Raw genomic sequence first — 12,321 nt, forward strand, 5'->3', positions numbered from 1 at the left:
ATGCCTGGTGTCGACATTATCTCGGTCATCATTTGTAAAACAGATACGCTCCGATCCCAAAATGTCAAATAGTTATACGATACTGTATGAATTTTTGTGCAGGGTAACAGTAGTATCTTGGATGTTATGAAAATGAATCATATTTATATCAGATTCCTGTGTTGTTGTTTTTTTGTATGTCTGAATTACAAATGTGATACTGTGGTTAATTATCTGTTGGAGGAATATTCTAGGTTAAATACAAGTTCAGCTCAATCGACAGCATTTGTGGAATAATATTGATTACAAAAAAAAAAATTTGATCATTCCTCTTCTTTAAAAAAAGCAAAAATCAAGGTTACATTGAGACACTTACAATAGAAGGGAATGGGGCCAATTTTTGGAGGGTTTAAAGGCAGAAATATGAAACTTATACTTTTATAAAAGCACATATTAATTCTATCAAAACTCATGTATTATTTGTAATACTTAGTATATCTACAAGACATTTATTAGGATTACTGAGCTAAACCACATGATTTGAAACGTTAACAGTTTTAGTCTTTTGAGACCTCTGATGATCAGTCTCCAAAAACAGGATCAGTTGTTGTTTTGGACTAAAATGCAGTATGAATGGAGAATTGAACTTATTTCCCATATTAATCAAATTTAGTAATAATTTGGTGATAAAGCTCAAAACATTATGCAATTAATCATCATTCAGTCTAGAGGTAGTTACACATGTGACAAAACACTATAAATAAGGATGAGCAGTAAAGATTTAAGCAGTGTATTGAGAGACAAATTACAGCACAGATTGTCAAAATTCAAAATAGCTTTTATTCTAAATTTTGTTTTATATTTAAGGTTTAGTATAAAAAAAGTTAAGTGCACCACATTTTTCATTGGAGATTATTTTATCATGTAGCAAACTAGGAAGGACCTTGGTTCCTTGATGCTGCAGTATGCATCCACTATAACCCATCAATTTTTTTATTATATATATATATATATATATATATATATATATATATGTATATATATAATCAAAAAGGTTCCCTGAACTGTAGTGCCCACACAGACACACACCATCCGTAACTGTCATGTTACTGAGGCTCAAGATAAGCAGTGTATCCGCTACATTAAACCACAGCGTGGCATGTGCCATGATAAAATGCTGCAATAAGATTGATATTGAGTTCTGAAAGCTTTGCCCTTTTATGGTTTTGCCCTATATTTTTTATGCCAAAAAAAAAAAGATAAAATAAGACAATGCAAAACATCAAAGAAACAGCATTTATGTAAGGAATCATAGGCTAAATTCATGAATGGATAATTACTAGTTCAGCAGTTTTATATTTAATACAAAACCTACAAACAATCAGAAAATTTTATAAATGGTGATAAGGCAATGCTAGCAAACGTGGCATATTTTTAATAGCCATCACAATTGCATTGACTGATGAAGAGAGAGTATTTTCCCCTTATTTTGAAGACAAATAATCTACCTAAATGGTGTCTTTTTTATAAAGCAGGGCAAAACCTTTAGAACTGTGATGTCGGATACCCAGTAAAGCCTAAAAATGAGCCCATTTGCACAGACCAGCATAAAACTACCTTCTGTTTGGTTATAAGAAAATGTGATAAAAAATAATGTGATACCAGTGACAAGGTTTGTATGGAGAGAAAAAAAAAGCAAGCATTTATAAGCAGCATTTTAGATTACAAAGACACGTCCAGAATAAATACAGGTAACTGCTACAGAAATCATGCGTTTGAGTGATGGAAAGGAAACAGCTGCTTTTTAACATCGTCTCCAGTAGAATTAAGTTTTAGCAATTTAGGAAATTACAAGAAAGAGCAAAAGGTGGTGGAGACAACTGCTGGTGTCTAATATTTTTGCTTAAAGGGAAAGTTCTGTCATCATTTACTCACTCTCGTGTTGTTGTTCCAAACCCATACGCCTTTATTCCGTGGAACATAAAAGATGTTAGGCAGAATGTTAGCCTCAGTCACCATTCACTTTCATTGCATTTAAAATCTTTTGTAGAGATCCACATATGTAAGAAGGTCATATGGATTTAGAACAACACAAGGGTGAGTAAATGATGAAAGAATTTTCATTTTAGGGTGAAATATTCCTTTAAGAATTTAAACTGAGGTTACATTTCTAAATATGGTTACAGATGAGGGGCAGACAGACAGCAAGGGAGGCAAACAGCTATTTTATCCCTTGCTAAACCGTAAGGAATGAACAAAAAAAAAAAACCAGTTTTTCATCACAATTTCTCCTCTTAACATTAACTAAATGCATATGCTACTATGTATTGTCACACTGCTTTGAAAAATCATCAATGCAGCAAAAGTATAACTGATAAGTCTGTATTCAAAAGCAAATGTACAATAAATTGTTGACAGTGCACATAAATTAATGGTTGTAGTACTTCTAAAAAATTGAACAATGATAACTTTTTATTTATTAAGAACAAAACTTGAATAAAAGTGCATGCGGAAACATCAAGATGCAACTAGGCAACATTTATATATCATCAGTTTTAAACACACACCCCTACAAAATGCACTCACAAGAGTGATGTGCTTTGCCAGGTGTGTGTAGCACCCACAAAGCAATCACATTCACCAAAATATGATATGTTTATAAATTTCTGTATGAACCTGTGTGCAGACTTACTACGATATAAGACTTATAAACCTTAACAAAAAAAAAACAAAAAAAAAAAAAATGCTTTTAGTGCATTCTAGTCCAGATCTTTGGTACAAGCAGCTCCCAAAAACAAAAAGTATTAAGCAAACAAAATGCTTGATGTGCCAAAGTTTAAAATACTGAAAATAAATGGTATTTTAATTAAGCCCTGACCTCTGTAAACAACTTTACATCTGTGGATAATGCTAAAGTTTGTGTAAGAAGCCCAGATAGTTGGAGATGAGGAAGCTGTTTGACACATTTTGAGAAATCTAAGTAAAACTGCGATATGTACAGCTCTGGGTATCCGACATGTAGGGGGAATATTGACAATAAAAACAAAGAAAATGAAACCAACTTGTCTGAACCACATGGGTTTAGTTTGCCTTATTCGCTCTCTCCCTCTCTTTTACTGCATTAAGGTTCGTTCATATGTAAATTTCTATGTTTTAAATAATGGTGCGCAATACAATTTTGGCACCCGATAATATTTAAGCTTGCCAAAAGGTACAATACTCCGCTATTGGTTGAGGTTGTAAACACATCTTTCTCCTTGATTTGCAGTGCTTATTTCCTTATTTTACATATCTGACAAGATTGCAATCCACTTATTTCTCAACCTTATTTCATTCAAACTGTTAAGATATGATAATCTAGGTGGTGACATTCAGGTTATCATATCTTAATAAATGACGTGAAAAAAAAAGGCATAGTCAAGCGAACTGTTCAAAGAGAAAGTTTCAAGTGCATAGCTACTTCAGACACAGAAGATCCAACTGGCTCAAGATGACAACCAAATGTTGCAACTAGAAAATGTATGTTAGAGGCACATTAATGCAAATAAAGCAAGAAATAAGCTGTTTTTCCCCCAAGAGTTTTCTTTTTTTAATTAGCCAGTTAATTACAATGTTATGATGCACGACGTATACGATCACATGAAGTTCAAACTTACAACATTGTGACACAATAATTGTGTTCTACATCAACAGCGGAGTACTGTACCTTAAGTCAGGGGCTCTAAAATATTACATTCCATTAGATTTAATCAGTATTGTGGCTTAGCCAAGCTGCCCCAAGGGAGGCAGAGAAGGGAAAAGGTTTAAGGAGTGGGAAATAGGTAGGAGGAAGGAGGGCTTCGGTCCAGGCCCAGGGTGATGCTCACTGTTACCAGATAGTGTAACCGCTGGAGCTACCCATGAAAAAGTTGCCCTTGCGTTGTGTCATCATCACATTCGCACCTTGCATGGCCGCCATCTGAGCTGCATTAGGGAGTTGTCCAGGTGGCGGAGGCTTCAATATAAATGTACATAAAATATATCATAAGAACATGTCAACTTTATCAGTCAAATGCAGTTTTGGACACCAGCGCTATTGTACGAGTCAAATCTGATGTCTTTATCCTCAACAATATAAAGTGATGCCTTTGTTAACACTATTCCAGCATATTATGCAGAGAAATACAAGTTAACAGTCAGTTCATTTAAATGAACTTTAAAAGTTTGACTTTAGCGTTCAAGAAAATATATTTGAAAACAGTGATTCTTTTTGCGAAAACTTTAAAGTGTCTATTGGATTTGCTGAATATAAATTCATATTACTTCATGGCTAATAAAATACAAATGATTTAAAGGGATAGTTCACCCAAAAATGAAAATTCTTTCATCATTTACTAACCCTCATGCCATCCCAGATGTATATGACTTTCTTTATTCTGCTGATCACAAAGATTTTTAGAAGAATATCTCAGCTCTGTAGCTCCATACAATGTAAGTGAATGGTGACCAAAACTTTGAAGCTCCAAAAAGCATACAAAGTCAGCATAAACGTAATCCATAAGACTCCACTGGTTTAATCCATGTCTTCTGAAGTGATCCAATTGGTTTTGGGTGAGAAGCTCAATGATTTCATTTGAATGATTTCAAGCTCGATTACACTTCCTACCACCATCTAGTGCTCTGCGCATTCGACGAGCACTAGGAAGTACAATCGAGCTTGTAATCATGATCGTGCCTAGAGACTGCAATGACAAGATGTACAGTGAAAAGGGAGTTATAATTTGGTCTGTTCTCACCCAAAACCAATTGGATCACTTCAGAAGACATGGATTACTTTGATGCTGCCTTTATGTGCATTTTGGAGCTTCATAGGCCTGGTCACCATTCACTTGTGTTGTATGGACCTAAAGAGCTGAGATATTCTTCTTAAAATGTTTGTTTGTGTTCTGCAGAAGAAAGAAAGTCATACATATCTGGGATGGCATGAGGGTGAGTAAATGATGAGAGAATTTTCATTTTTGGGTGAACTATTGTTTTAATACGAATACTCACAGGAATGGAGGAACTAGTGCCAGGCCCGAAGCGAGCTCCAGCATCATATCCACCTTCCACCATGACAGTGGAGCCAGGAGGGTACACGGGCCCCATCGGGTAGTATGCCATTGGGACACCGGGGCCCATTGCTCCAATTGGTACAGTCTGGGGCATGTGCATGTACATCTGGGTGCCAGGGTACGCTGAGGTCATTTGGGGGATCTGTCCAGGGGCATGAGGAGGGGCCATATACCTAGGCTGATACAGCTGTCAGAGGGGAATATTTTGTAAATGTAAATTGCACAAACCATAAGTTAATTAAATCAGCTTTGTATAGGAAAACATATAATTATAAAACATATATAGTTCAGACTGTAAAATCTGATTAGATGAGCTGCAAAGACAAACTGCACATTCTATATTAATGCAGCAAGTTGCTATGTTGTTTGACAACCAACTGTTGGACTAATGAAATATATATCTTGCAGAAGAATTGTTTGTTACAATTATTAATATTAAAGGTGCTCTCAGTTTTTCTCATTAAAAAAGTTTAACTCCTAAAGAAATGAACTTTGAAATACAAGTAGGAAATCATGAGCACTCACATTAAAATGAAGACTCCAGTCATATCAGTAACCTTATAAAAGCTGTTTTATTCTACATGAAGAGGCTCCGCACATGGGGGCTGCCATGTTAGAATCACATGACCAGCCGAATAATTCTCGCTTAATCTCAGTCACCTTCCTGTTATATGACACTTTCACTCATTGATTAAAGTAATTATGGCTGACTGTGAATACTAAATTGTCATCTGAAACTGAAAACTATTGATTTTAAATGATGCTGCATCCAAGCTGCAATGTGTCAGTGTAAGTCCAAGATGACACAAAGACAAAAGTTACAGAGTGCACCTTTAAAGGAATATTCTGGTTTCAATGCAAGTTAAGCTCAATCGACAGCATTTGTAGCATAATATTGATTACCACAAAAATGTATTTCGACTCATCCCTCCTTTTCTTTAAAACAAAAATCGAGGTTACAGTGAGGCACTTACAATGCAAGTGAATGGGGCCAATTTTTGGAGGGTTTAAATGCAGAAATGTGAAGTTCATAATTTTAATAAAAGGACTTACATTAATTCTTCAGTTAAAACTCATGTATTATTTGAGCTGTTAAGTTGTTCAAGTCATCTTTTTTGTGGAATTAAAGGGTTTACGGCGTTGTGTCGTCATGGCAATGAAGTTGTAAAATTGGATATAACTTTACACAGAAATAGTAAGTGATTTTATCACACTAAAATCATGTTAACATGCATACTGTTTACATCTTGTGTCTATACTTTTGAAACAGTGAGTATTATAACGTTTTAACAGACTGGCCCCATTCACTTCCATTGTAAGTGCCTCACTGTAACCCAGATTTTTGCTTATTTTTTATTTTTTAAGAAAATGAGAGACAAGTCTAAATTATTTTTTGTGGTAATCAACATTATGACACAAATGTTGTCAATAGAGCCCAACTTGTATTGAACCCGGAATATTCCTTTAATACAGTTTGCTTTTTTTGAACATTGGTGTCCTCAATCATTTTACTGTTTCCTCCTTTGTATAAAAACCGCATTAAGGAGGTTTTAAATTAGGGTTTCAAGAACAATAGATGTTATGTGTCCCTTGTGGCTAACTGCTTAATTTGAGTATATCAAAGAAACATTCCACCATTTTTCAGCATCATACTCAGTTTATTAGGCTAGTTGTAGTAGAACGTCAATCAAATTGCTGCTGAACTAACCTTTTTCCTTTTAAGTCGTGCCACTTGCATCACAAAAGATGATTAAGCACAATTAAATAAAAAATGCTGCATGTTCTGTGGAAAGGAATCTCTAATACACAGTCTTTGTGACATTTGTGTCAGGGACTACATGCATTCTAAAGACCTCTCAACACCTCTAAAGTGTAAAGGTCTTTCTTGTTTTAAAAACATGATGAAATGCCCTTTAGAACATATTGCACATATTCACATGGTCAGATAGAGAAGTCATAATTTCTGCTAACCTCGGAGTATTGAGGAGGGGCATCTGGATAAGGAGACACCTGAGCAGGTACTTGCATATTAGGCGGATAAACGGGTGCTGTGCTCTGCTGAGCGTAAACAGCTTGGGGTGGATATGAACCTGAATGGACACCAAGAAGAAACCGTTACACAATCTTAAGTTGGTTTACAGTAAATAAACAAGTAATGTTAGGTGGGTGAACTGAAGAATAAAAAAATAAAAAATAAATTATAGTAAAACTAGTAAAATCCGCAGACCAAACTGGAAGAGCTATCAATAAACTGAACGAAACAGAAAGCAAGCGAAAGTAAGAGCGAGTTGGAAAACAAAAAAACAAATCCATAAATAACTTTTAATAAAAATATTAACCATAAATAACTGCACTTTTCAAAATGATTCACAAAGAAATTCAAATAAATACAAACAGCGGCGACAAAGACTACACCGATCAGCCACAACATTAAAACTACCTGCCTAATATTGTGTAGGTCCCCCTCGTGCCGCAAAACAGCGCCAACCTGCATCTCAGAATAGCATTCTGAGATGATATACTTCTCACCATAATTGTACAGAGTGGTTATCTGAGTTACTGTAGACTTTGTCAGTTCAATCCAGTCTGGCCATTCTCTGTTAACGTCTCTCATCAACAAGGCGTTTCCATCCACAGAACTGCTGCTCATTGGATGATTTTTTTGGCACCGTTCTGAGTAAACTCTAGAGATTTTCATGCTGTGCGTGAAAATCCCAGGAGATCAGCAGTTACAGAAATACTCAAACCAGCCTGTCTGGCACCACCAATCATCCATGTGATTATCTAATCAGCCAATCGTTTGGCTGCAGTGCATAAAATCATGCAGATACGGGTCAGGAGCTTCAGTTAATGTTCACATCAACCATCAGAATGGGGAAAAATGTGATCTCAGTGATTTGGACCGTGGCATGATTGTTGGTGCCAGACGGGCTGGTTTGAGTATTTCAGTAACTGCTGATCTCCTGGGATTTTCACACACAACAGTCTCTAGAATTTACTCAGAATGGTGCCATAAAAAATATCCAGTGAGCTTCAGTTCTGTGGACGGAAACACCTTGTTGATGAGAGAGGTCAACAGAGAATGGCAAGACTGGTTCGAACTGACAAAGCATACGGTAACTCAGATAACCACTCTGTACAATTACAGTGAGAAGAATAACAGCATTCTGAGATGCGGGTTGGCGCTGTTTTGGCGGCACGAGGAGGACCTACACAATATTAGGCAGGTGGTTTTAATGTTGTGGCTGATCGGTGTAGTCTTGATTGACAGATCCATTGAAAGATAGAAGCGAAGACAAACGGTTCTTGAGAAAATACCATGCACTGTATTGATTTAATAAATGATAAATTAGATCATAACATACATTTGAATATTAAAAAGATGCTGTGAGCGCTTTTAATGTGTCTCAATCTGTTAATGAGGTCACCTCTACAATCACGTCATCGCGCTGTAGCAGGCAAGCTAGCTAGTAAACCTTCAACTGTCTTCATTAACAAACATGACCGAGCTGCGTAAAATTAGACATCCCCGCATTACAAATTACAATATTCCATTAGGAGGTACTCGATGACAAATGATTGGCACATAATTCATGGTTCATCGTGAAAATTCGTTTGTTATGTAAGTCAGTTGTGCAGGCTAACTCCATTGGTAGTTGCTAGGAAGCGGCTAACCAAAATAGCAGAAGAGCGGAGGTGCTCGCATATTTACCTTTGTTGTTCATTGTTCTTCACTGTGGACAAAATAATCTAGGAGACGAGAATTCCAAATGACCGAATTCTGCGTTTTTAGGATTATAAATCTAAGATTTACACACAGTTCCTCGTTACTTCCTTGTTTTCGTCGGGATATGCGTTGAGTATATTTGTGTGGGTGGAGCTGCGTGACTGTCGCGTCATTTTCAGGACGCCACTCCCTGTTAAAGAGAAACTCATGACTCACATGAACCCAAAAGTCACATCATAAAATAAACTTTAAAAGATAATAATAGGTTGTACTAACAACAATATTAACCCTTGTGCGTCAATTTAAAAAAGTTACTCAGTGGTCCTTAGATGACAAACATTTCCGTGTCAAAAAACTGCCATAAAAATATTATATATTAATATTATTTTCCCCTTTCACTGACTTAGATTTTTTAACCAGCATCAGTCCTGATCATAACTACCAAATATTCATTCATTTTCAGAATTTTAACCCTTTAAATGCCAGTTTGTTTACATAATGACACTGTTGTTTTTTACACACACACATACACACAAATTTCTCAATACACACATACAAAACACACTCTGACATCCAGACCAACACACCCACACAATTTTAGCTGCATCATTTATTCAACTGGCCTGCAGTGCTCTATAATACAGCAAACAGAAAATAGGAAAAAAGCATGTATTTGCTCCATAGGCTAAATATGAGAAAAATGGCGCCATCTGGTGGAAAATATTAAATTTTTTAATTTTGAAGCCAGGACTCCGGAATGAAAGCATAATATCATAGAATTCATGATTTTATGCTTTAATGGCACTGGGATCAAATATTGCAGTTTTAATGGGTTTCAACTGGGGACATTTTTGTCCTTAAGTCCTGAGTGTAACTATTTTGTGTACACAGTGTATTATAGATGTATTACAGGAACTGAGGTTGAAATATCAAAATTCCCCCAAAAAATACACACCTTTGAAAAAATGTATGCTGTTGGCATAACACAGCCAAAATGATCGAAAACACGACAAAATGAAAAAGACAAAAATGTCCCGATGGTCGCACAAGGGCTAAATATAATAATAATAAGCATTATTATTATAAATCATCTTCTTACATATTCATATGCTCTAATATATGCTATATTATCAAGGATTAATAATTAATTCATTTATTTATCCATCCTACCCACCCATATGACACTTCACACTTTACATACTGTAATATGTAGGGGAGGCCGGCACTAGAAGTCACAAAGGGAAGTTGTCACAACTTCTTAGTAACTGTAAGGCTTTGAGTCAAAAGTCTAAAACTGCATGTGTTCTCTAGCAGTGGTCTTGTATGCTGATTTTGAACACCTAGTTCAAAACTGTCTTAAAGGTGCACTCAGTATTTCTCCTAAAGAAATTAATTTTGCAATATAAGTAGGAAATCATGACCTCTCACATTTTGATTTTAAATGATGCTACATCCAAGCCATTAGGTGTCAGTGTAAGTCCAAGATGACACAAAGACAAAAATTACTGAGTGCACCTTTAAATTAGAATATAATTTTTGAATCATCCACTCCAAAATAATTTCAATATTATTAGAGTTGGGTAAACAAGTGAACACAATAAAACCACACTGGCCTGTACAATGGTGATAGATTTGAACTTAAGATGTTGAATTGTGTTCTCAGGACCAGTGTAAGTTACTAAAAAAAAGTTATCCACTTTAAATTACTAACTACTTCTCTAAAATTACAATCAGATTACTTTACTGATTACTCTATTGAAAAAGTAATCACATTACTAAATTACTTTCTAAAACACTGCTCACAAATTTTTTTGTTTTTCAGCTCATCATATTCAAAATAATGTCTATTTTCTCCTTATTCATTATCACACATCCTTCAGCTGTCACAGAAAAGCGAACAGACGTACATATGAAAATGTATTTGAATTCACATTTGAACTGTATTACACATAAATAATAATATTTTAGAAATATTTGTAACCCAAGTAATGTATTTAAAAGTAAATACTTTCACTGAAAGTCAGTAACTGTAATCTGATTACATGAATTTAAAATGCAATGCGTTTTTTGTGCCTAAAAGTAATTAGATTACAGTAACTAATTACTTTGTAATCCGATTACACCCAACACTGCTCAGTACAAGGGTAATTTTTGGGGGGGGATTTTCTCCCCTTTTCTCCTCAATTTGGTATGCCCAATTCCCAATGTGCTCTAGGACCTTGTGGTGGCGTAGTGACTCGCCTCAATCCGGGCAGCGGAGGACGAATCTCAGTTGCCTCCGAGTCTGAGCCAGTCAATCCACGCATTTTATCACGTGGCTTGTTGAGCTCATTACCCGGTGGTGGAGGACAAATCTTAGTTGCCTCCGCATCTGAGCCGGTCAATCTGCGCATTTTATCACGTGGCTTGTTGAGTGCATTACCGCGGAGACCTAGCGCGTGTGGAGTCTCACGCTATTCTCCGCGGCATACACGCACAACTCACCACGCGCCCCACCGAGAGCAAGAACCACATTATAGCAACCACGAGGAGGTTAACCCAACGTGACTCTTCCCACCCTAGCAACCGGGCCAATTGGTTATTTAGGAAGCCTTACTGGAGTCACTCAGCACACCCTGGATTCGAACTTGCGACTCCAGGTGTGGTAGTCAGCGTCTTTACTTGCTGAGCTACCCAGGCCCCCAAGGGTAATTTTTTTTTAAGATAAGGGCAATTGTCACATTTTTATTGGGGCAAGTTGTTATATGTGTTTTTCAAGTTGTATTTTATAAAAATTTTAAACATTACATTTGCTTATTCTATAATTTATTTGCTGTTTCATGACTTGCTTTATATTTAATAATGGTTTAACTGTTTAAAATGTGCTATAATTGGATGCCAGTTTCCCATTGTGACATCTCACTCTATGCACAGTAGTGTAACAACATGCCCCGTTAATAGGGGCATTTTGTCTCTTTTTGCAGGCAATAATGATAAAAATGTTCAATAGTTTTTTTGTTTTTTTTTTGCCACTTTAAGGCATGCCTATACAGAAATGTTAAAATTAAACCTACCCTAAAAATATTAACAGGAGCCCTGGTCTCCACTAAAAGGAATTCCTTTCTTCCCTTAAAAGTTGTCAGTGTGGGGCAATTCTGCACACTTTAAGAACCCTAAGTAGTATTAAATTAATAGGCCATGTAAAGTGTGCCAAGCTAAGCAAAGGTTTAATTAAAACCTTTTTAATTTAATTGCAGTATTCAACCAAATATTTTACAAATCAGTCTTTGAGTTGGAATGGTGATCTAAATTTTTGTCATGCACCTGTGTGATTAAATTAAACACAATCTAGGTCAGTTTTCTGGTTGCAATGACTTTGATGCCTTCCAAGCTTTAGATTACATTTTGTATCATTCTTTTTTATTAGATGTACATCTAAAATAGACCCGCTCTCTCAAAGGAGGGGCCTAAACTGGATGTGAACCTAATTACATATTCGTTTGTATTCATCAATCCCAGTTCTCCCTTTGAGCTCCATGGCAA

General features: G+C 36.0%; 1 protein-coding gene across 1 annotated transcript; it reads right to left on the reverse strand.

The window, feature by feature from the left end:
• Positions 1–1,000: 1,000 nt before the first annotated feature.
• Positions 1,001–8,952, reverse strand: dazap2 (DAZ associated protein 2). The gene is made up of 4 exons (XM_051661746.1): positions 8,785–8,952; positions 7,044–7,162; positions 5,011–5,259; positions 1,001–3,973 (listed from the first exon to the last, which is right to left on the reverse strand). Exons 1-4 carry the CDS (start codon positions 8,795–8,797, stop codon positions 3,848–3,850), a joined length of 507 nt encoding a protein of 168 aa, XP_051517706.1. The 5' UTR covers positions 8,798–8,952; the 3' UTR covers positions 1,001–3,847.
• Positions 8,953–12,321: the final 3,369 nt, after the last annotated feature.

Source organism: Myxocyprinus asiaticus, chromosome 29 (genome assembly GCF_019703515.2).
Source record: "Myxocyprinus asiaticus isolate MX2 ecotype Aquarium Trade chromosome 29, UBuf_Myxa_2, whole genome shotgun sequence".
Lineage (NCBI taxonomy): Eukaryota > Metazoa > Chordata > Actinopteri > Cypriniformes > Catostomidae > Myxocyprinus > Myxocyprinus asiaticus.